This window comes from Melitaea cinxia, chromosome 14, assembly GCF_905220565.1.
Source record: "Melitaea cinxia chromosome 14, ilMelCinx1.1, whole genome shotgun sequence".
NCBI classification, from domain to species: domain Eukaryota; kingdom Metazoa; phylum Arthropoda; class Insecta; order Lepidoptera; family Nymphalidae; genus Melitaea; species Melitaea cinxia.
In genome coordinates, this window is record NC_059407.1 from 823,828 (window position 1) to 846,979 (window position 23,152).

A 23,152-nucleotide genomic window follows, 5' to 3' on the forward strand; every position below is an offset into this window, starting at 1 on the left:
CGTAGAATAAAAAAAAAAAAAAAAAAATCTACATTTATCTCCTTTCATCAATTTGAAATGGTTTTCCGTATATAATAATGTTAATAAAACATTTAATAAATTAATTCAGCGAGAAAATATTTGTTTAGGAATTATTATAACTGTACTTTCCGAGCAAAATAGGCGCGATAAGACGTCGAGTTGCGGAGCCCGTGGAAAATCAACTGCACTGTATGTATAACCAATTATGAATATGTTTCTCAAAAAAAAACACAAACATATCATTTTTAGTTTTTTATAGACATCTACAGTGTAGATGAGGGTTAATTACTATTACTATTTATCTTGTAAGAATTATAGTATCTAAACAATAATTGTAATGTACATTAAAATGATCTGTTTTATAAAAAATACTTGAATTTTCTTCTTGCTACTGACTCCCAACCAATTATCTGCATTTAGCATAGACTATATCTGAACGGCCATGCTTATCTATATTGTCTGTGACATTTCCGAAGCGAATGTGTTCGCTGCCATTTTCTATTGAACAATTTTTGAGGAAAATATAATTTGAACAAACCAAAAGGTGAGCATGAAAAGTCAGGTATTCCTAATTCGTTTTGAATAACTCGCTTCATTTGTAACGCATGCCTTATCTATTTACAATCTTCAAAATACGGACGTGTATTACGTAATTAATTGTTTCTCGTCAAATAATTTACAACGAAAAATGACTAACGTTGTGCGAGCGATATCACAAACGGGGAGCGTAGAGTTGTTGTCTACACCGAAAAGTTATTCTGTTTGTAGGTGTGTGCATACCTACAAACTGCCGCAGGTTATGCGAAGAGGCTCGTATAAGTATGTCCTCGTATCGTGGCGAGTCGGGCGCTTGGGACGGCGGTCCACCGGGCGCCGAGGCTGACTACGCGCCGCAGCGCGCGCCCCCGCACGCTGCGCCCTTGCCCACCACCGATCCCTGGACTGGGGTCAGCTACAGTCAGTACGGCCCGCCTCAGTACGACTATCAAGGCTTCGGTGCCCCTGGTTATGGTTATAATTACGATTCTACGTATTATCAGAGAGCTGACGGTGGCTACTATGATAGTTCTAGGAACGTGTATCCCTCACAGCAGCTCGAAAACTATGAATACGCCCGTGACCGTTCGCGGCCTGCTCACGGATCTCGTGAGTACGATCGTTCACGACAATCGTACAGATCTAATTCCAGGAGCGCATCACCATACGAGAGGAAAGATCGAGAGTACTCTAAGAAACGGGAAAGCAGCTATGATGGAAGTCGGGGACGTAAATCGAGAAGTGCCTCAAAACAGAAACACTCGAAATATTCTTCTAGTGACCGTTCAAGTTATAGATCTAGGTCATATTCGAGATCACCTAAGAAAACCAAAAAAAGAAGACAATCTGATTCATCACAATCATCACGATCTGACAGATCTTTTAAAACCTCTAGTAAGACAAGAGAAGATTGTTCAATGACACCACCATTAAAAGGTAGAAGTAACTCTCGCAATAGGTCTTATGACAATGAAGAACGGTTAAAGAGTAGATCTTCTAGCTCTGACAAGGAATCTATAAGCAACAAGAGACATGGATACAAGAAAAGTTCAAAGTCGAAAGATAGACGACAAAGGGATGTTTATACTCCACCGAGGAAAGATTCTGATTCTCCGAAATCTCAAAAAAAATCGTCAAAGTCTTCTATCACTCAACCAAATAAAAAATCTGAAAGATCTCCCCAGAGAAAAACTAAATATCGTAAATCTTTAACTCCACCACGAAAACCTAAAGACTCTTCGGTCACACCACCTCGGTGTTACGCCCGAACTCGCTCATCCTCGAGTTCAAGCTCGCGTTCTCGATCTTTAACTCCTAAAAGTAAACGTAAACGCTCATGCACTCCGAAATCACGCCGAAGTAGGTCATCTTCGTCAAGTCGATCGTCTACAAGATCAGATGATAAGAGGCGTATAAGACGGAAACCGAAACACGGATCGCGAAGTAAAAGTCGATCGAGGGATAGATCTGTCGCTAAGGGGAGATCGACTTCACGACATCATTCCAGTTCGCGATTTAGAAATAGGAGGTCGAGAACACCAAAGGGGTCAAAGTCACGATCAAAATCTCGTAGTTCTAGATCACACAGCAGAAGTCGTAGTGTTTCTCCGAGTGATGATGAATGTAGGGGACAATTTACGGTTGCAGATAGAAAGCGATTTTGGAAAATGCATAGAAGTAGACAAGAAAAAGCAGAGAGATCTCGAACTCCTCCGAAGGAAGTAAAGCCTCCCCCCGGAGCCATAGAATCTACTCGAGTTGACGATGTTCATTATGGTGATCCACCCGAATTAGAAGGCCCTAATTTTGCTGAACTCTTACCCACGCCTGATCAATTTATGCACGCGCCTTCCACATCCAAATCGAAACCAATTCCGATACCAATAAAGAATGATGGAAGTTTCCTAGAAATGTTTAAAAAGATGCAAGAAGAGACTAAAAAAGCCGAACCTGCAGAAGCGAAACCCATTATCAAAAAACCCGTCCTGCCTTTTATAGGCAAAAGACGCGGCGGGAGAGTACTCAAGACTGGTTTAGTTAAAAAAGCTAAGGCTATTGATGAGCAGACCGTAGACAACACACCAAAAGATGCGTGGTCACTTTACATGCAGGAAGTTAAAAAGTACAGAGAGACATCGTGTGAAGAAGAGCGAAAGACTAGACCCCTCGTCAAATAAATATTTTATTACCAACACTGCATATGCATGCAGTTTATTAATGTTATTATTATTTTTAATTTTATCATAATTTTAATGATAACACATGTTTGTGAACTACTTAGTATATTTTAATATGAAGAAAGATTTCCAATAAAGGATCATGAGAATGATTAGTTTGTTCTTTCGTTGCAGTAAAATGCCTGAAATGATCAAATCACCAGCCGACATCAAAACCGCTCCTTTTGATCCGCGGTTCCCTAACCAGAATCAGACAAGGTAAAAATTTTATTATTATGACAGGAAAGAAGAACTCACATCAAAGGTCAATCCAATCAGTCAGTCACAAAACAGTAAGTCAAAATATAAATAAGAACTCGAAATCGGAAAATCATTGTCTTACATTATTCAAATATTTATGTATATAAATATTTATCTCATTTACCTTTGTCACAACATAACTTGAAAAAGATTAGCGATTTTATTAATACTTTTTTTGAGTTTACTAACACTTAAAAAAGGTTCTCGAAATTTCAGAAATCATAACAATTATTTAAAAGTAACATGTTCAACAGCTTGCAAGACAGGATAATGTCTATAGTATCAGCTAGCATCTAATAAAAAAAAACACATAACTTCAATTAAGAGAAAAATTTCAACAAAACAACTTTTTTTTTGCATGATAACGACACGACATACAATTAACAACAAGAATTTATAATATATCCATTTTATAACTAACAATTTTACACACATCTATTTTGTTGGCTGTCAATTTATTAATTTTTTTTAAATCATCTAGAGAACAGTTTGTAGTGACCCTGCTTTCTGCTCTGAGGGTTGTGGGTTCGATTCCCACCCTGAGTCTGGGTGTAATATAAATATTTATTTATATATTTATATATGTATTAATTATAAGTATGTTTATCGAAAAAAAAAAATGTAGCTATATACCAGTCGGCTGTTACCTATAACACAAGCATTAAGTTGCTTACTTTAGGAACAGATGACCGTGTGTGTATTGCATTATAAAAAAAAAAAAAAAACAGTAACCACTTACCATTAGGTGGGTTACCGTAAGCTTGTTTGCCCTAGTAGTAAAAAATATACACTGTCAAATATTTTTTACTTTTTTATTACAAACTATATTGTAAATTTTTCAGGCACTGCTATCAAAGCTACCTTGACTTCCACCGATGCCAGAAGGTCCGAGGTGAAAATTACGAGCCCTGCAACTACTTCAAACGTGTATACAAATCCCTTTGCCCTAATGAGTGGGTCGACAAGTGGGACGGACAACGCGCCGATGGCACTTTCCCTGGCAGAATATAAATTCTAAACTCATCCAGAGCAGTTTAGACCTATTATTTTATATTTTTAATTTCCTTTAGGCTGCGTAATTAGAATAAATGAGTTAACAGTTAATATTGTTTAATTTGACGTATAGAACTGTTCCTTGAATTGTGAACATTCCTCTCCACCAATAAGTGAAAAGCAAATTGTCAAATGTGCTTTCCTGGCAGTCATATTAGTCAGTAAAGGTTAGTTTTAATTGAAAAATAGGATTTATAAAAGATACAAAATTTGTGTCAAGGTAAATGTGGAATACGCCTATGTATAGTTAGAAGGGGAGATATTTGAATTGAATTAGAAAAGCAACTGATACCCGTAACAGATATGCTTGCTTGATAAGCTGATTAATAATCCAATTACATAGTCGATATGATGGATATTGAGTTAAACAGACAATTTAAATTAAATAAATAATAGTCTTATATGAAAACAACCTTCAATTTATTTAATTATAAAATTTAAATGGGGCCTGGAAAGGCGCCCTTTTCTCGTAATTCGTCCCAGTGTTCAATCCAAAAGTTTGGACAGATTGTTTGGAAATATCTCTTGAATATCTTGCAGTCGTCAACATCGCCCAGCAAACGAGTACATTTGTAAAAATCGCAATAGTTGTCGTAGCATGCCCTAAAAATCAATAGTTTTTTTTAAATCAATAGTTTATTAAATTATAGTTCGTATTTATTTCTTCAGCAGCTGATATAAGACCATTACATACCTCGTTTGATTTTGAAATGGATAACGTGGATCTATGCGTAAAGTCCTAAATTCTTCGTCGCACATTTTTTATTTCTAAATAATTATATAAAAATAAGATGAATAAGAATTTTTAAAAACGTCCAAAACAGTCTATTGATAAATAATGTGGGTAATTTTTTTTTAATTCATGTCATTCTAGTGGCATAAAATTTTAATTAAACCTCTATAATCAAAATAGAGCACATTCGCAACTTAACTTTATTTTCTTCCCATTAAAATAAGATCTTTTTTATTTAATGAAAATAATATTTCATTGAAAGGATTCAGTATAGAATTAGACGAATAATTTGATCAATAATTATTAATATGAGTTACGAATGAAGCTATCTGGAAACTGATATTATATTTTGTCTGACCTATACAAGTGGCCAATTGACGTCATAAAAAAAAATTGGCCCCGGTGTGAATGAAAATGAAGAATGAAATGAAAATGTTGTGGGGTATCCGAATCACGCCCATGTATGTTCCGCGATTTTTTATAGTTTAGGAGTTATGATTTTTTTTCGATTTTTTGAGAAATTTTGTCTTGACCATCTTTAAAAATTTCTAAAAAAAGCAAAAGACTTTTTTGAATTTTATTTTTTGCAACTAAATTCGCATGAGTTGAACTTTTATGCATAAAATAATCAGCTTCGTAGCTTTGATGCAAGTTATGAAAATGTCAAGTTAAAAATTTACGTTCCCTGAATTAGGACTTAAATTTTCAACTTTAAATTAAAAATCTAAACAGATAACATTATTATTTCTTATTTAGTCTTAAAAATGCACCAGACTCTCAGCTTTCATAATAATAAAAGAAAAGTCGTACTGGAACCGTATATGGAAAATTTGGCTAAGATCGGTCTTCAAAGACAGCAAGACGGAGAATTCTTAAAATTAGCCAATTGATTTAAAAAAAAAAATCTATCATTCCTAAGGCTAATTAATCAATAATGATTAAATAAAATAATATAATAATAATGATTAGAAAATGCTGGAAACCTATTGTGTTGGTTGGATAAGAAAAGTTTTAAGTAAGAACGAGATCATTATGTTAAATAATATATTTCAATGGCGCCACCTCCAGCAGCAATCCACATACGACATCTTCGTAAAAAAAAATTGTTTTAATCGTCTAAATGCTTCTCTTTTCTCTCTAACAACACGTTGGACATCTGCAATATTTTGTCTCAGCTCTTGTTCACTCAAACATTCTCGGGCGTGTACTATTTCTTTGTAATAGCCCCAAATGAAAAAATCGATAGGATTGAGGTCAGGTGAGCGTGGAGGCTATCTAATTGGTCCACTGCGTCCTATCCATCTGTTGAGGTATGTTTCATTTAAATAATTTCTGACTTGTGTTGCTTAGTGACACGGAGCGCAGTCATTTTGAAAGTCTAACGAAGGTTGAAGTTTGAAGTACGTCTAAGTCCGAGACACATCTTCCTATACTTCCTGCTATACCTTTTACTAACCAAATTTACTAATATATGTATAGCTAGTAGCTACATAGGTATAAAAAAACAGTTACTGATATGTCTGCACTTTTATGGGATATTTGAAGAAAAAAATGTATGAAGAGTCATCGTAGGGCAAATGGAACACCGAAATGCTATACGTATACGTACCGAATAGGCATACGTTTTTCCTATCATCGTACAAAAACTTGATTTGATGCAGTTTTCGCAGATGTATTACTCTGGTTCGTGTTTAATCGTAATACGCTTCTTAGAACTTGAGATACTTACCTACTATAGGTATTAATTTTTTACAAGACGTTTGTTTGGTCATCAGCTAGTCTAACCTACAAATAAATAAAATTGGAGTATTTGTTTGTATTATTGAAATAACCGCTTTTTACTAAATCCATTTGGATAAATACACGGTACATATACCAAAATAAAACACTTTTTACAACTTTTTGTCAGTCTGTTCCGGCTATCTCTGAAACGGCTGAACCGATTTTGACGGGACTTCGGGAGTAACTTAGGGTACGTCTATTTTAAAAATGTATTTATTTGTAACTGCGAACTGCTGAACATAACTTTTTTGTTGAATTCCACGCGGACGAAGTTGCGGGCACAGCTAGTTACATATAAAATACTACTAAAAAGGACGTAAAACCTAACTATTTCTTAGCCTATTTTATTATAGCCTTCGCCTTTGTTGTACGTAGTTACTATAAAATTCACATATTGCGCATGTTTTGGCATTGTGCCAAGAAAATATTGATCTTTATAAGACCAGTCTGAAACTGAAGCTGCTTTGAAGTAAAACTTTTTACGCACGCTTGACTTGGGGATAGTAAGCTCAGCTGGTGAATGCTTACAAATATTTTTATTTCAAATTACACGGAAAAAGAATTAAGTACATATGTAATATATATTTTGTAATTACAATAGATTATAGGTTTAAAATAGTAAAGGTAAACTATATTTATAAAATTTATTACAAATCTCTATCTTTATATAATTTCTATTTTTTTCTATTTTTAACCGACTTTAAAAAAGAATGTTTCTCAATTCGACCGTATATAGGTACCTACCTATATATTTTTTATGTATGTTCGCGGAAAACTTCGTCGTTTATGAACCGCTTCGATAATCCTTTTTTCGTTGGAAAGGCTATATCCCAAGGTTGGTACCATAATAAGGAAACCAGGATCTGATGATGGCATCCCAGAGAAATCGAGGGCGAACCCTCGAAAACCGTAGTGACAACTAGTGCGTTTGTTAATTTTTTTCGTCTATTTACGTTGTATTACTTGTCGACTGTTGGCGTTAGTGCGACAAAGCCAGCTTTGCGCTCTCCAACCCGCATGCCCAGCGTGATGACTATGGGCAACATATATGATTTCATGCCATTTTTGGCGCGAACTTGTGGAGGCCTATGGCCAGCAGTGGACTGCGATAGGCTGAAGTGATTACTTGTCGATGTAATTGAAGTCGGTTTTGTTTCGTTTGCTAGCAAAAATTATTTAGCAATTATTATGTTTTTTTTGGCTTTCACGCGTAGATAAATAATACAACAATACCACTATAAAAGATAACATTTAATTCAAATATACAGAAATTAAATTAAAATATAATTCGCTTCATTCGTGTACGCATTTAAACAAACACAATTTTAATTATTTAAATACATGTAAAGATACAAAAAAGTTAAACAAATTCAAAGTTTTCATTATTTTTTTACATAATTTGACTTTCTCATTAAAAAAGATTATTATTAAAGGCAACATATATGTATTTTTAATTGAAAAGAAAAAAAAAAAAAACAATTAATTAAAAGTTATAGAGAAATTGTGAAAAAAGCTGCTTTCATATATATAGATTAAGTACCTACCTATCTATAAAAAAAATAAAAGTAGAGTAGTGTATTATGATAGACAGAAAATTAATCGGCTCATCAATACACCTACTATTATATGTTGCTAATATATTACTAGCTAAAAAATTATTATACCGATATAGAATTTTGTTCCAACATAGGTATTTAAGCATGTTTTTTATCGAAGGCAAGAATTTTTTTATTTCTATAATTTTAAGAGCATTTTTTTCTAATACTGGTCACAAAAAAAGTTTTGAAGTTTTAATAATTAAAATATTGATAAGTATAAATTTATATATTCATAAGCAAGCACAGATATAAAAAATATTAAATCATATTTATTCTACCTATTAGGTATAAAAAATATAACTTTTTCGAGCGAAAATCCGATACATAATAATTAAATATTTATTTATATTTTAACTACAGAATAGCGTTTTTTTTAAATTAAAACTACCCACATAGAAAACACACAATTTAAAAAATAAAAGCATTGTGTACATTTATAATAAATACATTATATTTCCTACATTAGTTAGCAATTATTATTGAAATAATATTAAATATTATTAATATAATGAAAATAATAATAATGTGTTATAATTACATAAGTAGTGCTACTGGTCATTACTCGAAGTTTTGGAAATGCTAAGGGTCGCATACTGTTGCTGTCTGAGAAGGATGCCTAAACATTGTAATAAACACTGCATACTGGCTGCGGAGGTGGCCTTTAAATAAAAAAAAAAGTTTTATGATTTAGAATTTTCATCATTATAGAATATGTAATTCTAATATAATATATAATATAAAATTCTCGTGTCACAGTTTTCGTTGCCATACTCCTCCGAAACGGCTTGACCGATTTTGATGAAATTTTTTGTGCTTATCCGGTATCTATGAGAATCGGCCAACATCTATTTTTCATCCCCCTAAATGTTAGGGGTAGTCCACCCATAAATTTTTATTTTTTATTTTTTAGACAAAATTTTTAATTTCTATTTTTTTATGATACAACATTAAAAAATACATACAACCCTAAATTTTCAACCCTCTATCATCAACCTCTATTTTTAATAGCGTTTAGCGGCAAGACAACGATTGCCGGGTCATAATATATAATTTCCAGATTAACAGGATCATATGTTTTATTTTAGCTATTATCCCAAAATTTTTACCACAGTTCAAAATCATTATCAGTAGTTCTGAAAGAATAACAAAATAACACAAATCTATACTTAGTTGTATATAACTTTAATTCATACCTTTAAAAGCAATAAATCTGGATCTGTGTGAGGAAATGGTGAGTCAGATGACTCAATACATCTTGCGAGTGCTGCATCACTACAAAATAAAATATATATAATATAAACATACAAGCTACAAACAAAAAATAAAAATAAGTTGTTATGTACCAATCATCCTATATGATCCTTCTCCTACATGGGGTAAGAGGCCTATGAGCAGTGGAATATAAATAATAATAATAATAATAATAAATAATTTATTCACACACACATACATCGATATACAGATACTTACTATATATATATATTTCTACAGAGTAAATAGTATTTTTGTGGTTGTGGATATTACAGGCTAAAGTGTACCAATCATCATAATTTTCAATTTGAAACAATGTTTTATGTGAGTCAATATATCAAGTAAATTGATTGTTGATTCCTTTCAAAATATTAACAGATGTGTAAGTTTTACTCTTAAATCTTTAAAACTTATAAATTATTTTTTAACAGCAATGAATACCTCGACCTTACAGAAGATCACAGCAAAATAATACTGTTTTCAAGCAGTATTGTGTTAATGTTGGTGAGTAAGGTGACCAGAGCTCCTGGGGGGATTGGGGATTGGGTCGGCAACGCGCTTGCGATGCTTCTGGTGTTGCAGGTGTCTATAAGCTACGGTAATCGCTCACCATCAGGTGAGCCGTGCGATTGTTTGCCGACCTAGTGACAACTTGACTTGCGATGCTTCTGGTGTTGCAGGCGTCTATAAGGTACGGTAATCTCTTATCATCAGGTGAGCCGTAAGCTTGTTTGCCGACCTAGTGGGAAAAAAATAAATCAATCCTGTATCGAACGGCTAGAGGACTACGTGGTTTAATTTGTTTTTATAGCTACTATTTCTGTCCTATTATCATGGTTTGTTTTTTACAGCTTATTTCCAATAAATAGGCCGGCCAATCTATACAGAATTTATTTAAGCAGACTGTTAAATCTTTAGATTAATATGTAATAAAAATTGCTTTAGACTAAAATAATATTAGTTAGGTATGGAAAAAAAATTAAACAAACATATTGAAAAAAAAGTCATTTTTACCTTAGTTCGGTAGCTTGTAATTGTTGTCGAGCTGAAGCCATGGCGTCATGTACTGCAAGCTGCTCACGAGGTTGCAAGGGAGGATTAGCTCCCATTGCCTAAATATATCATGATTTATATCAAAGGTTTAACAATTTTTTTTATTTATCATCATCATTTAAGATTATGTTTTTTAACAAAATAAATTTTGTTTCAAAAGTGTTGCACTCAAAATTTTACTATAAACATTCATTGTTCTCTTCTCAAGTTTCTTTTAAATTTTCTTAAGCATATCTTGCATAACATTCACTTAAAGGAACTATATTGTTTATATTAAAGTGAAAAACAATATATTAACACACTTTATATTTATGTCACTTGATTTCTAAAGTTTATATTTCAATGCTATACAATACCTTAGTATGAATCTCTGCTATGGCTCTCAGTCCATTGACCCATTCTTGTCTAGCTCGGGCATCTGTAGCTCTCAATTTTAACATATCTCCTGATGCACAGTTTATAGTAAATGTTTTGGAATCTTCGTCACTTGGACATATTACTGCAGCTGCTAAGTGTGCCTATAAATAATGTAAAATTAGTTAAATGTACACTTCTCACATTAAGACTGTGCCATATAAGAAATGAGAATAATAATCCATCATTAAATAACTATGTGCTTTTTACGCACCAATATCTAGATTCTAGACATTCAAAATAATGCTTGACATACATAATTGTGTTTGCTCGCAAACGAAAAAAAAACCGACTTCAATTACATCGACGAGTATTACAACGTAGATCGACGAAAAAATAGTCAAGTAACTACGCGTTATCAAAGATTACTCAAAAAGTAGCTATCAGATCTCAATAAAATTTATATGTGACCACATGATAAACATCAGCTTTCGATTAAATCAAAAATTATCAAAATCGGTATACCCTGTAAAAAGTTATTGCGGATTTTCAAGAGTTTCTCTCGATTTCTCTGGGATCCCATCATCAGATCCTGGTTTCCTTATCATGGTACTAAACTAGGGATATCCTCTTTCCAACAAAAAAAGAATTATCAAAATCGGTACATCCAGTAGAAAGTTATGCGGTATAATACAACAGAGGTCAACGAAAAAATCATCAAGTAAAAACGCATTATTAGATATAACTCGAAAAGTAGTTGTTAGATCTCAAATAAATTTAAATGGGACCAATTGGCACGCACACACTACCTTTCGGTTAAAACAAAATTTGTCGAAATCGGTCCACCCGGTCAAAAGTTCTGATGTAACATACATAAAAAAAAAAATGCAGTCGAATTGAGAACCTCCTCCTTTTTTGGAAGTCGGTTAAAAAGCAAATCGACTTGAGTCACAAAAATGTAGTAGGTATAAACAATGTTCTTCCTTGTAAGTTTTATGGTACTTATTAATAAATTTGAAATGGTATGCATTAATAATCTTTGAGACATATTTTAGAACTAAGGTGATAAAAAGTTAGTTTTAAGCTCCTACGGAGTTGCTTTTACATCTCATATTATCATAGAGATATCAATTATTAATTTCACCTGAAAAGTGTTTAAAAGGCATTCATCATAAAGAAAAAGTTTTTTAAATCATTAAAACACAAGGATGATAGTACATTACCTCTCCTCTCGCCGGCTGACCTGGCTGAACAGTATCCCCAGGTCCATCAAACAAATAATACGATAATACCCCAGTTTCTGGATCAACTGCAAACCATCTCTGCTGCCACCCCTTCACTACATTTGTATATTTGTAAAGTTGACCAGAAAGCGGCCGGTTTGACCCTAAGCTTGTTGCTTTAATCATGATTTATTTAAAATTATTTTTTATTTAACTATATAATGTCATTATTTACAAAACGATTAAACGATTATTAATTGAGTATTGACAAAAGAACAAGTTTGACAACATGACACTGAAAAGCAATTATCATTTTTCATTAAGATTATGATAGTATTCTGAGGATAGTATATAGTAAAATAGCAAAATACTAGTACTGATAATATTGACAAATTTATTTACATATAAATATTTTTAGATTTTAAGAGACTACTTCACTTATAAATTACATGTTTAGCTTTAGTGTAGGAGTACTTCAATGACTTTTAAAACGTAAAAGCAACGTTTATGTAGTATTGACTGTCAAAATTCGACAATGTTGTGATGTGTTTGTCAAATTTGAATGTATCGTTTTGCGTTGTTTCTTGTTAATTGTAAAAAAAAATACTTTTATAATAAACATTTAATTTAAATGTAAAATGACTATAAAATTAATTAGAACCGATGCAATAGATTGTGCTAAAATTCAACTAAACCGCGGTGAACATATTATTGGACGAGGAAAACTTTTAGATGTGAGTCATTTGTAATCTCTTAACTAAATAAGTTTGTAATATATTAAAAGATTAAGAACGGTCATTTTGAAGTTAGATAGGTTAGGGTTATTTTTTTTGTAAAGAAATTATGTCGACAAACGATCTAATTTGGAAGTTAGATAGGTTAGGGTTACTTTTTTTAACGAAATTATGCCGATAAACGGTCAAATTTTGAGCTTAGACAATTCGACGGTTTTTAATCTAAAGCCTTACCGAAATTATTTTTAAAAACATTCGCTAAACATACATTTCATAACATATAAATAAATAAATAGGTAAACATTATTTAAGTGCGCACTTCTTACTATTAGTTGACATAGTAATAATTTTTGTTCGTGTAAACTTATAATATCTCATAAGTTTTGTCTCTTTTTACAGTGCAATGATAAACGCATATCTCGTGAGCATGGAGAATTAGTAGTTAATGATGACTCGATAACAGTTAAAGCGGTAAGTCTTTATAAGTCAAGAAAATTTTGAGATATATACACAGAGCATATCTCTTTGTATTATAAATTGTTTTAACGATATCAGTTCTTTACATGCATTTATTGCCATTGCCACCTTAGTCATGTCTAAATTTTAACCCACACCATAAAAAATTGGTTACATGTACTCAGTAATTAGTAGAGGTGTTTGCAACGGCTATATATTAATAATATGTTATAACAATAGGCTACTTTAAAACGCCTTTTATGTTTTACATTATAATATTATTACGACGTGTTTTGATGCTCACTGTTAAACATTACATATTATAAATTATTGAATACTAGCAGTTTGCTCTCGTTACGCTTCAGGTACATCAAATTTTATCAAAATTTTTTTTTTATGATTTTGATAATATTCCTTTCTTCCTATTATGTAATTGATGTTACAATATATCGATTATCATATTTTAGGCAATATAAGTTATGTACTACCAGGTTACTCTTAGAAAAAAGTTTGGCGTGCTTAGAAGTTCATTGGTTGTGTTATTTACAAAATAATTACAGACAATATTTTTATTTACTGTTCAAAATCGAGAGTATATACACTTGTAGAATGATTTTATTTACACAAAAATTTGTTGTAGTTTTATTTTTGAAGTTTTTTTTTGCCATGTGGAACATTAGTTTTGCCACTTCACTCGATGTAAGCCTTGTACGTTGGTTGTTAATCAAAACTCCCGCCTTAGAAAAAGCACTTTCACAGATATAATAGACAGACGAAAATTGTAAAAATGTTATTTTGGTATATGTACCATGTATACAACCATATGCATTTAGTAAAAACAGGTTATTTTAATATTACAAACAGACACTTCAATAAACATTTTTGAATGTCATATCAAAAATTGACCGCTCCAGCGGGATTCGAACCCGCGTCTCCGACTGACCGTGTCGGCGCTCTAGCCAATTAAGCTATGGAACGATGTACCCGCTAGAGCGAAACTTTTGATATGATGATTTTTATTTTCGGTTTAAGCGAACCGTGGCGCCGTCTATAGTGAGTTCTTTACAGAGACCCGTAACTATTCAGTACATCGTTCCATAGCTTAATTGGCTAGAGCGCCGACACGGTCAGTCGGAGACGCGGGTTCGAATCCCGCTGGAGCGGTCAATTTTTGATATGATATTCAAAAATGTTTAGAATTCCTAATGTGAGGGTAACACAAAAATAAAATCGTACATATTAAAAATAGCATGGTGTCGTCTCCTGTCAAAGATTTTCATTGTAATATGAAACTTTGAATAGTTACGGGTCTCTGTAAAGAACTCACTATAGACGGCGCCACGGTTCGCTTAAACCGAAAATAAAAATCATCATATCAAAAGTTTCGCTCTAGCGGGTACATCGTTCCATAGCTTAATTGGCTAGAGCGCCGACACGGTCAGTCGGAGACGCGGGTTCGAATCCCGCTGGAGCGGTCAATTTTTGATATGATATTCAAAAATGTTTAGAATTCCTAATGTGAGGGTAACACAAAAATAAAATCGTACAGACACTTCAATTTTTTTTTTTTTTATAGATATATTTAAATTTTCAGTTGCATCAAAATCCTTGTTTTTACACAAAAAAAGGTACAAACGAGACCGAGATCTTGAAACAAGGAAATTCTATAACATTAAAGAGTGGAGACAGATTTGGCCTTTTGCCGGAAACATATTGGTATGAAGTAGTTCATTGTTTAGAGTTAGTTGAATCTGAGGACTCGGAAACTCAAAAATGTACAGAGGAATATCCACTTGAAGAAGCTAAGGATCAAAATGTAACTAATGACGATAAAACAAGTAATGGTGATGATTCTAGAGTTGTCGATTTTAATTATGACGAGACTCTAAATAAAGATGATGGACCAGAGTCACCTTCTATTATTAGTAAGTTTTATATATTATTATTTTATTGTATAGTTATATTTTATTTTATAGTTTTTTGAGCTAATGAGAGACTAATGATGAAAAATTATAAAATAAAATTTAAGTTGTGTCCTTTAAAATATTGTCAATTACGTTTATAATTGAAAATTCTGATCATAACGAGCAAAGCTTGTTAAATTAGTAATTTAATTTATATGACAAGTATATGATAGAACATTTTTGTATAATTATTTTAAAGAATTATTAAATTTAAAAATAGATTTTGTAACCAATTTACATTCTTATGGTTTTAAAAATTGATTTTAGAAGTTATAATAGCAACATGTTTTTTTGTTATGAATTGTTTATGCCAATCTTAACCTATAACTTTATTTTCTAACATTTCTTTGATTTAAGATAATCAATATGATGAAACAGACAGACAACAACAAAATGAGCCACTAACAGAGGATGTATCAAATGAGCCAGCCTCATCAAATGTAGTGAATGAGCCAGCCTCATCAAGTGTAGTTAATGAGCCAGCATCATCAAATGTAGTTAATGAGCCAGACTCAACAAATGTGACAGAAAATGAGCCAAAATGTAAATATACTAACGAATCAAGCACAAGTCCATCAGTTAAACGATCTCATAGTCCAGATGTCGGTAATGATGACATTAGTGATGTTAAGAAAATTAAAACAGAGGATGTGAAAGTGAAAGTTGATCCAGATGCTGCAAAACCAGGACCGAGTGATCAGGCAGTAATACTTTTATATATTATTTCATAAATTCTTAAACTTTTATCTGTCTGTATGAACACTATTTCATTAAGGTAGAGCATAGCAGGAAATATCTTACTCAATATCTGGAGCAGCCCGACTGGGGAAGAACCTCGACCTTACAGAAGATCATAGCTAAATAATTTTGCTTTCAGGTAGTTTTGTATTCATGTGCCGAGTAAGGTGGGCAGAGCTCTTGGGAAGGGTCGGGTAGGGTTAGCAACGCACTTGCGATGCTTCTGATGTTGCCGTTGTCTAAAGAGTAGTGCAACCACTTACCATTACCATGGACCGTACACTTGCTTGCCGTCCTAGTGTGATAAAAAAGGAAAAAATCAACACTTGATTCAACGGGACGTACTGTGATTGTTATTTTAAAACACCCAATATTTCGACCGGTGATTCGAATTTTAAAATAACGATCGCAGTAAGTAGCTTCGAATAAAAAAAAGGCAGCTATAGAGACTGCTGATAAAAGTGAAAACTTAGAACTTTTAGTACTAAAATTTGCATGTTGGTGACGCGAACGCAAGAGAGTTCACCCATCCAACAAGCGTCTACTGCGCACAGCCCTCGGCCGCTGTAAGTAAAGCCAGTCATGAGCATGTCGGTGACGCGCGCTTATGGGTATTGTATAAGACTTTCCCATACCAAAACGAGCCCAACGCGGCTAAAGAAGTTTTCACTACAAAAATATTTCTTTTGTTAAATTACTTACAAAAATATATAATATATATTTATCTAGATTTTTTTTTTTATGTCACTAGGTCGGCAAACAATTGTACGGCTCACCTGATGGTGAGCGATTACCGTAGCTTATAGACACCTACAACACCAAAAGCATCGGAAGCGCATTGCTGACCCAATCCCCAATCCCCCCAGGAGCTCTGGTCACCTTACTCACCAACAGGAACACAATACTGCTTGAAAACAGTATTATTTTGCTGTGATCTTCTGTAAGGTCGAGGTACTACCCCAGTCGGGCTGCTCCAAATTTTGAGCAGGAAATTCCTGTAGTGACGCGCCGCATCGGCCCTCACGGTGTAATGCGCTAGCGTAAGCGGCCTCCGGGTGACGGACGGAGGAAAAAGTCGGTAGTACAGCTTAGCTACGCTTCCGGCTAAGTCCGATGGACTCGCTGTCTTCTGACGGGTGTGGTCCTCCAGCAATATGGGGGTTGTGCGGCGGGTTAACGCCCCTCCCACGCAAAAAAGACCAAGTTACGAAACCGAAACCAAGAAAGAAACGATCCGATCCCAAAAACGACGACCAATGGCACGAATTAAAGGACTTCCGAATTGCTTCGTGGAATGGTCGTTCCTTGTATAGACTCGGGGCTATCTACCAAGTTAATAAAGAGCTGTATCGATATAATATCGGAATAGCAGCTCTCCAAGAGGTAAGATGGCCGGGCCGAGGAGAATGCAATGTTGACAACCAATCAGTGCTCTTTTACAGTGGTGGGGAAGAAGGAGAACAACTACGAGTAAAAGGCAAATTCTCAAATATTTCAATATTGAATGCATACGCGCCCACTGAACTTGCTGAAGATGAATTTAAAGACAGCTTTTATGAACATCTCGAAGCGGTTTACGACCAGCTACCCAATTATGATATTAAGATAGTCCTCGGTGACTTTAACGCAAAAATTGGCCGGGAAGAAATTTTTGTGCCTACCATCGGGCGACACAGCAAACACGACCAGTCTAACGATAATGGTCTGAGACTAATCAGTTTTGCTACAGCAAAATCAATGGTTATAAAAAGCACAATGTTTCCCCATAAAGATATATACAAAGGTACCTGGCGATCTCCTGATGGCCATACCGTTAATCAAATAGACCATGTTGCAATCGATGATAGGCACAAAAATACAATCCAAGATGTTAGGTCGTACAGAGGCGCCGACTGTGATAGCGACCACTACATGATTGGTATTAAATTAAAATGTAGAATAAAATCAAATAAGATAACTACAAAAGTACACACACCATTATTAAACATAGACAATTTAAAAGATAAACGACACAGAGAGAAATTCCACATAGAACTAAGCAATAGATTTAAAGACTTGATGATTGAGGACATAGAGACGGGGTGGGATAGAATAAAGAACACGGTAAAAGAAGTTGCAACAACGGTAATTGGTACAAAGAAGAGGAAGAGAAGAAAGAAATGGTGGAATCAACAATGTGAAAAAGTGGTGGAACAAAGAAGAAAATATAAAATCTTAGCAAACCAGGAAGACAGATGGCAGACCAAATATGACGAACTGAGGATAGAGGCCAAAAGACAAATAAAAAGGGCTAAAAGACAACATCTTAACGACATCGTTCATGACATGGAGCGACTTATAAAGGCAGGCGAGACCGGAAAGTTCTATCAGGAGATTAGAGAAGTGAGGAGGGGATATCAGCCGGATACACAAATGCTAGAAGACGATCATGGTAACTTAGTCACAGACAAAGATGTCGTTAAGTGCATGTGGCGAGATTACTTCCAACAGCTGCTCAATTGCCCCCCACCGACAGAGCCGATTATCCAACTAGCCGATGACAATCAGGAGGAACTGGGACCGCTCACCTTCTTTGAAGTTCGTAGGGCGATAATGAGGCTTAAAAACAACAAGGCCCCAGGTGTGGATGGAATACCAGCTGAATTATGGAAATATGGTGGAAGCGCTGTACAGTCCAAAATGTTCGAACTCCTGGAAAAAGTGTGGGACCTTGGAGTACAGCCCCAGGAATGGAATTTGGGTATTATTTGCCCAATTCATAAAACGGGCTCCAAAAAGAAGTGCGCGAACTACCGAGGTATTGCTATGCTCCCGACTGCTTATAAGGTCTGGTCATACATACTGCTGGAAAGGCTAGAACCATATGCGGAAAAAGTCTTAGGGGACTATCAGTGTGGGTTCAGACGCAATCGTAGTACGGTTGACCAGATTTTTCTTCTTAAACAACTCATGGAAAAGAAATGGGAATACGCTCAGAGCATTCACTCATTGTTCGTGGACTTCAGGAAAGCATATGACAGCGTGGATCGAATTTCCTTGTATGCCATTTTAAGGAATTTTAATATTCCAAGAAAGCTAGTGGACCTAGTGGTGGCGGCTACCGGAGTGAGCAGGATGTGTGTAAAGGTTGGCGGCGAGCTGAGCGACGAATTTCCTGTTATTACCGGTCTAAAACAGGGCGACGCCCTGTCACCAGTGCTCTTCAATATTGTCTTACGGCCGAACCCAATATTCAATCTATCTCTGGTTATGTCCTACTAGAGACAGAAATATCTATCTATCATTCATTTTACTGACCCAATAAACTTGTCGACGATAGGCAATCCTATCCTTCAAAGCTGTCTATCGACGAGAGGGAGGATAGCTTACCAGAGATAACAGTTCGTATGAAAATGACAGTGTAAGCGTCCCATTAATAATAGAGTTCTATCTGTCAGTAGCGTTGGTTATCTTTAGTAACAACAATATCCGATCTATAGTTTTCGGGGGATAACTAAGATTTATTAATTGAAAAAGTATTTTCTTTGTTTAAAATAAAATTAATTTCGAGTGAAAAATAATGGCAGACTCAAGTTCAAGTAGCAGTTCAAGTGATATTGCTCTTTTGCAACAATTAATTGAATAAAAATAATAAGTTTCTTGTGAAATAATACTTACTTTACTCATCTTGTGAATAAAACAAAAAATTTGGTGAATGATTGTATAATTTGCAATGATTTGTATAATTTGAATTTTGATTTGTAAAAAAAAAATACAAACGAAACGACGATTCAATAAAGCGTAATGGCGTCGTAGCGTCTTTTCGTGTCGTGTTAAAACGTTCCGTTACTAGATTTACCATGGATTCCATATTAAAATAATATCATTAATTATAAATTAAAAAGTCTATGTAAAAATTAATTTGTCCATATTTTTATAAAACAATAATCTTGTTTCGTAAAAATATGGACTTTAATATGAATAAAATTTGTATGACAAATTTAAATACTACAAAACATCTGTGTAACATAACTGAGGCCGTCTGTGACGCTGCGTATACTGGAATGTAAGGAAGAGCTCAGGTAGCCGGTCTATCTACAGCTAACTGGAGATAGTAGTCCCCTATGCGAATTATTGGGACAACTACAAAGGATAGATAGTTAGTTATTAGCAGTCGATGATAACTACCTATCTCTATCTTTAGATTGAATATTGGGTTCGGCCGTTAGAGCATGTAATTAGAGGATTAATGACACTCGATCTGGGGCTTGACCTGAATGGAAGGCATATGGTGATAGGCTACGCTGACGATTTGGCCCTGTTGGGGGAGCACATTAACGATGTTGCTTTAGCCGCTATGACACTCGAAGAGCAGGCAAAAAAGGTTGGTCTCTTGATCAACCATGACAAGACCGAGTACTTCTACATGAAGCGGTATAGGAATATTCGCGAAGCAAGACAAGACCTCCATGTTGGAAGTACCACATACAAGGGAGTGTCGAAATTTAAGTATCTGTCTGCACTGTAACCGATACGAATACACGTGACGAAGAAATACAGATCCGTATACAAAACACCTTGAGGTGCAGTGCAGCCCTGCACAAGGTCTTGGTGTCCAAGCTTCTTAGTAGGAAGACAAAGATCACAATTTACAAAACCATCATTCGTCCAATCCTAATGTACGGTTGTGAGGCTTGGACACTTACGCTCAGAGAGGAGAACAGGCTTCTGGTTACGGAAAGGAAAATTTACCGTAAGATCCTAGGACCATCTAAAGGGCAAGATGGCAGCTGGCGAATAAAAACCAATGCTGAAATTGCAAACCTGGTGTCAGAGCCAAACATCATTGGAGTTACCAAATCCCATCGGTTGCGGTGGCTCGGTCATGTCGAACGCATGGGGGAGGATCGAGCAGTTAAGAGAGCGTATCTGGGTCGACCAACTGGACGTAGACCGGTGGGTCGCCCCAGGTACCGCTGGAGGGACATGGTTGAAGCAGACTTGAGTGAGATCCAAGCCAATAATTGGCGGGAAATCGCGCAAGATCGTGCAAAGTGGAGAAATCTTGTTTCGGAGGCCAAGACTCACTTCGGGTCACTGAGCCAGTTGAGTTAGTTAGTTAGTTAGTTAAATTCCTGCTGTGCCCTACCTCAGTTAAGCTCAGTTCAGCTGTTAGATGAAAAAAGCTAATTTATGTGAAACTGTCTTGATATATTTTATTTGTTTACAAATTACTTATTTTCTTACAGGCAAGTGCAAATGTGAATAATGCCTTACCTTCAAACAACAAGCCTAATAGACCTAGGGAAAGGTGCATATATGGTGCAAATTGTTATAGGTAAATATTAATTATTTCCTATTCGATATAACTTTGTCGTTTATGAACTGATTTTAATAATTCTTTTTTTTGTTGGAAAGAGATATTCCAAGGGCGGTACCATGATAAGGAAACCAGGATCTGATGAAGGAATCCTAGAAAAATCGAGGGGAACCCTCGAAAATCGTAGTGACGACTAGTGCGTTTGTTAATTTTTTTCGTCTATTTACGTTGTATTACTTGTCGATGTAATTGAAGTCGGAATATTGTAAAATTTCAAATAACTGATACAGAGACATTCTTTATTATAGTGATATCCTTTAATGCCTTGTGTAAATGATATTAAAACAATTATATTCGTTCTTAAACAAAAAAGAAAATGACTTAGAATTACACCTACTAGTAATAAAATGAAAATGCATATATGCAACATTATTGATCTCAAAAACTACTTATCACATTTTTCTGACTAAAAAGGAAACACATGATAAGCACTAGTTTATGAATAAAATAAGAATCATGGAAATCGGTACCCCCCATTAAAATTTTAAGTACAGTTCAATTGAGAAGCTCAATTTTTTGAATTCTGTTAAAAATAATGTTTGATAAATAAATTTTATAAAATAATTTTTATTACAGACTAATAATCCCTTCTTATTACGTATTAATAATAAGATTTTTTTTTAAATTAATTATAACCTTAATTATCAGGAGGAATCCTCAACACAAGGATCAATTCAGTCATCCGAGTGACCCAGATTGGGGCCCTGGAGTGAGGGGCGTGTGTCCGTATGGGTTGACCTGCAGCAAGAGGGACCTGAGACACTGGAGGGCCCATGATCACCCTCCTGGCGCTTTGCCCCCGCCCGGACCAGGTATATAGATAGTTAGATGAGTAAATAGATAGATGAGTAATAGGTGAGGATCTATCCATAAATGTCACGTGGAATTTCAACGTTTTGGAAATCTCCCTCTCCTTTTGCTGCTTTTGTAACACTTTAATAAGTTAGGCTCTACCCCATAAATAATTTTGAAATTAGAAATAGCATTCAGATTTAAATATATATATTTTTAAATGTAGAAAACATTAAAAAAAAAATTCTCTTTGTCACATCTAGTCACTCCCCCTTATTTACAAATACCGAACTTTCATACATTATAAATAACTACATATTAAAAAAAAAGTTATTCGTTCTTTTCAGGTATGCAAGTTGTAGAAAAACGCGGCAATATTTTCTTCATAAATGCACGCACAGTCAATTTTTACGACGACCATTTCCAAGTAGAGGATGAAGATGGTGACAGCGTTGACTATGACTATGAGTTTTAAATACCACATTGTAATTTAACAAGATATAACAATCATGTTCACGAAAAATAATATAACGTTTAAAAAATGGTTTTTAATTATTCATGAAAAGGAATTGTCTGACAGGTCGGAAGATAAAAAAGAACAGAAGATATGATGGGTTGCCAGATCAAAATATTGTAACCGGGAAGAGAGTCCGTAGAGCGGTTCAGAATCAAAATTGGAATGATTCCGGTTCAGATCAGGAATCTGATCCGTATGGAACTGATGAGTCTGATGAATGGAAACCTGATAGAAATGATTATTCAGAAGATTATGTTTAAAAATGAAGTTGTATAAATAAAATTGTTTTTCGTATTTAGTATTTTACTCCTTTTTTATGTTATGTGTGAGTCAATTTCCTATCAAGATATGTATGTTAAAGCTTTATAGTAATAATAAAAGTTAATAACAAATAGAATAAATAGTGCAAATAATGTTTTGAAATTTTTATAATATTCATTTCAATAAACTATCGGTTATTAATACAAACTCTTAAGTCTACCACAGTTCAGAAATGTCCGTCGAAAAATT

The 23,152-nt window shown here is 34.4% G+C and overlaps 5 protein-coding genes across 5 annotated transcripts; 3 read left to right on the forward strand and 2 right to left on the reverse strand.

Annotated features, from left to right (window-relative positions):
• The first annotated feature begins 436 nt into the window (after positions 1 to 436).
• On the forward strand, positions 437 to 4,139 carry LOC123659934 (cytochrome c oxidase subunit 6B1). The gene is made up of 3 exons (XM_045595096.1): positions 437 to 565; positions 2,910 to 2,993; positions 3,878 to 4,139. Exons 2-3 carry the CDS (start codon positions 2,914 to 2,916, stop codon positions 4,044 to 4,046), a joined length of 249 nt encoding a protein of 82 aa, XP_045451052.1. The 5' UTR covers positions 437 to 565; positions 2,910 to 2,913; the 3' UTR covers positions 4,047 to 4,139.
• LOC123659932 (serine/arginine repetitive matrix protein 5) lies at positions 622 to 2,890 on the forward strand. Its single transcript, XM_045595095.1, has one exon. It carries the CDS (start codon positions 843 to 845, stop codon positions 2,733 to 2,735), a length of 1,893 nt encoding a protein of 630 aa, XP_045451051.1. The 5' UTR covers positions 622 to 842; the 3' UTR covers positions 2,736 to 2,890.
• Positions 4,140 to 4,491: 352 nt separating the features above from the next.
• On the reverse strand, positions 4,492 to 5,036 carry LOC123659935 (cytochrome c oxidase subunit 6B1-like). The gene is made up of 2 exons (XM_045595097.1): positions 4,783 to 5,036; positions 4,492 to 4,691 (listed from the first exon to the last, which is right to left on the reverse strand). Exons 1-2 carry the CDS (start codon positions 4,845 to 4,847, stop codon positions 4,526 to 4,528), a joined length of 231 nt encoding a protein of 76 aa, XP_045451053.1. The 5' UTR covers positions 4,848 to 5,036; the 3' UTR covers positions 4,492 to 4,525.
• Positions 5,037 to 8,715: 3,679 nt separating this feature from the next.
• Positions 8,716 to 12,451, reverse strand: LOC123659608 (oxysterol-binding protein-related protein 11). The gene is made up of 5 exons (XM_045594812.1): positions 12,083 to 12,451; positions 10,862 to 11,023; positions 10,467 to 10,564; positions 9,395 to 9,473; positions 8,716 to 8,860 (listed from the first exon to the last, which is right to left on the reverse strand). The coding sequence occupies exons 1-5, from the start codon at positions 12,266 to 12,268 to the stop codon at positions 8,750 to 8,752; spliced, it is 636 nt and encodes a 211-aa protein (XP_045450768.1). The 5' UTR covers positions 12,269 to 12,451; the 3' UTR covers positions 8,716 to 8,749.
• A 170-nt stretch (positions 12,452 to 12,621) lies between these two features.
• On the forward strand, positions 12,622 to 22,936 carry LOC123659607 (aprataxin and PNK-like factor). The gene is made up of 7 exons (XM_045594811.1): positions 12,622 to 12,816; positions 13,216 to 13,287; positions 14,867 to 15,197; positions 15,594 to 15,940; positions 21,203 to 21,291; positions 21,982 to 22,145; positions 22,706 to 22,936. The coding sequence occupies exons 1-7, from the start codon at positions 12,721 to 12,723 to the stop codon at positions 22,900 to 22,902; spliced, it is 1,296 nt and encodes a 431-aa protein (XP_045450767.1). The 5' UTR covers positions 12,622 to 12,720; the 3' UTR covers positions 22,903 to 22,936.
• Positions 22,937 to 23,152: the final 216 nt, after the last annotated feature.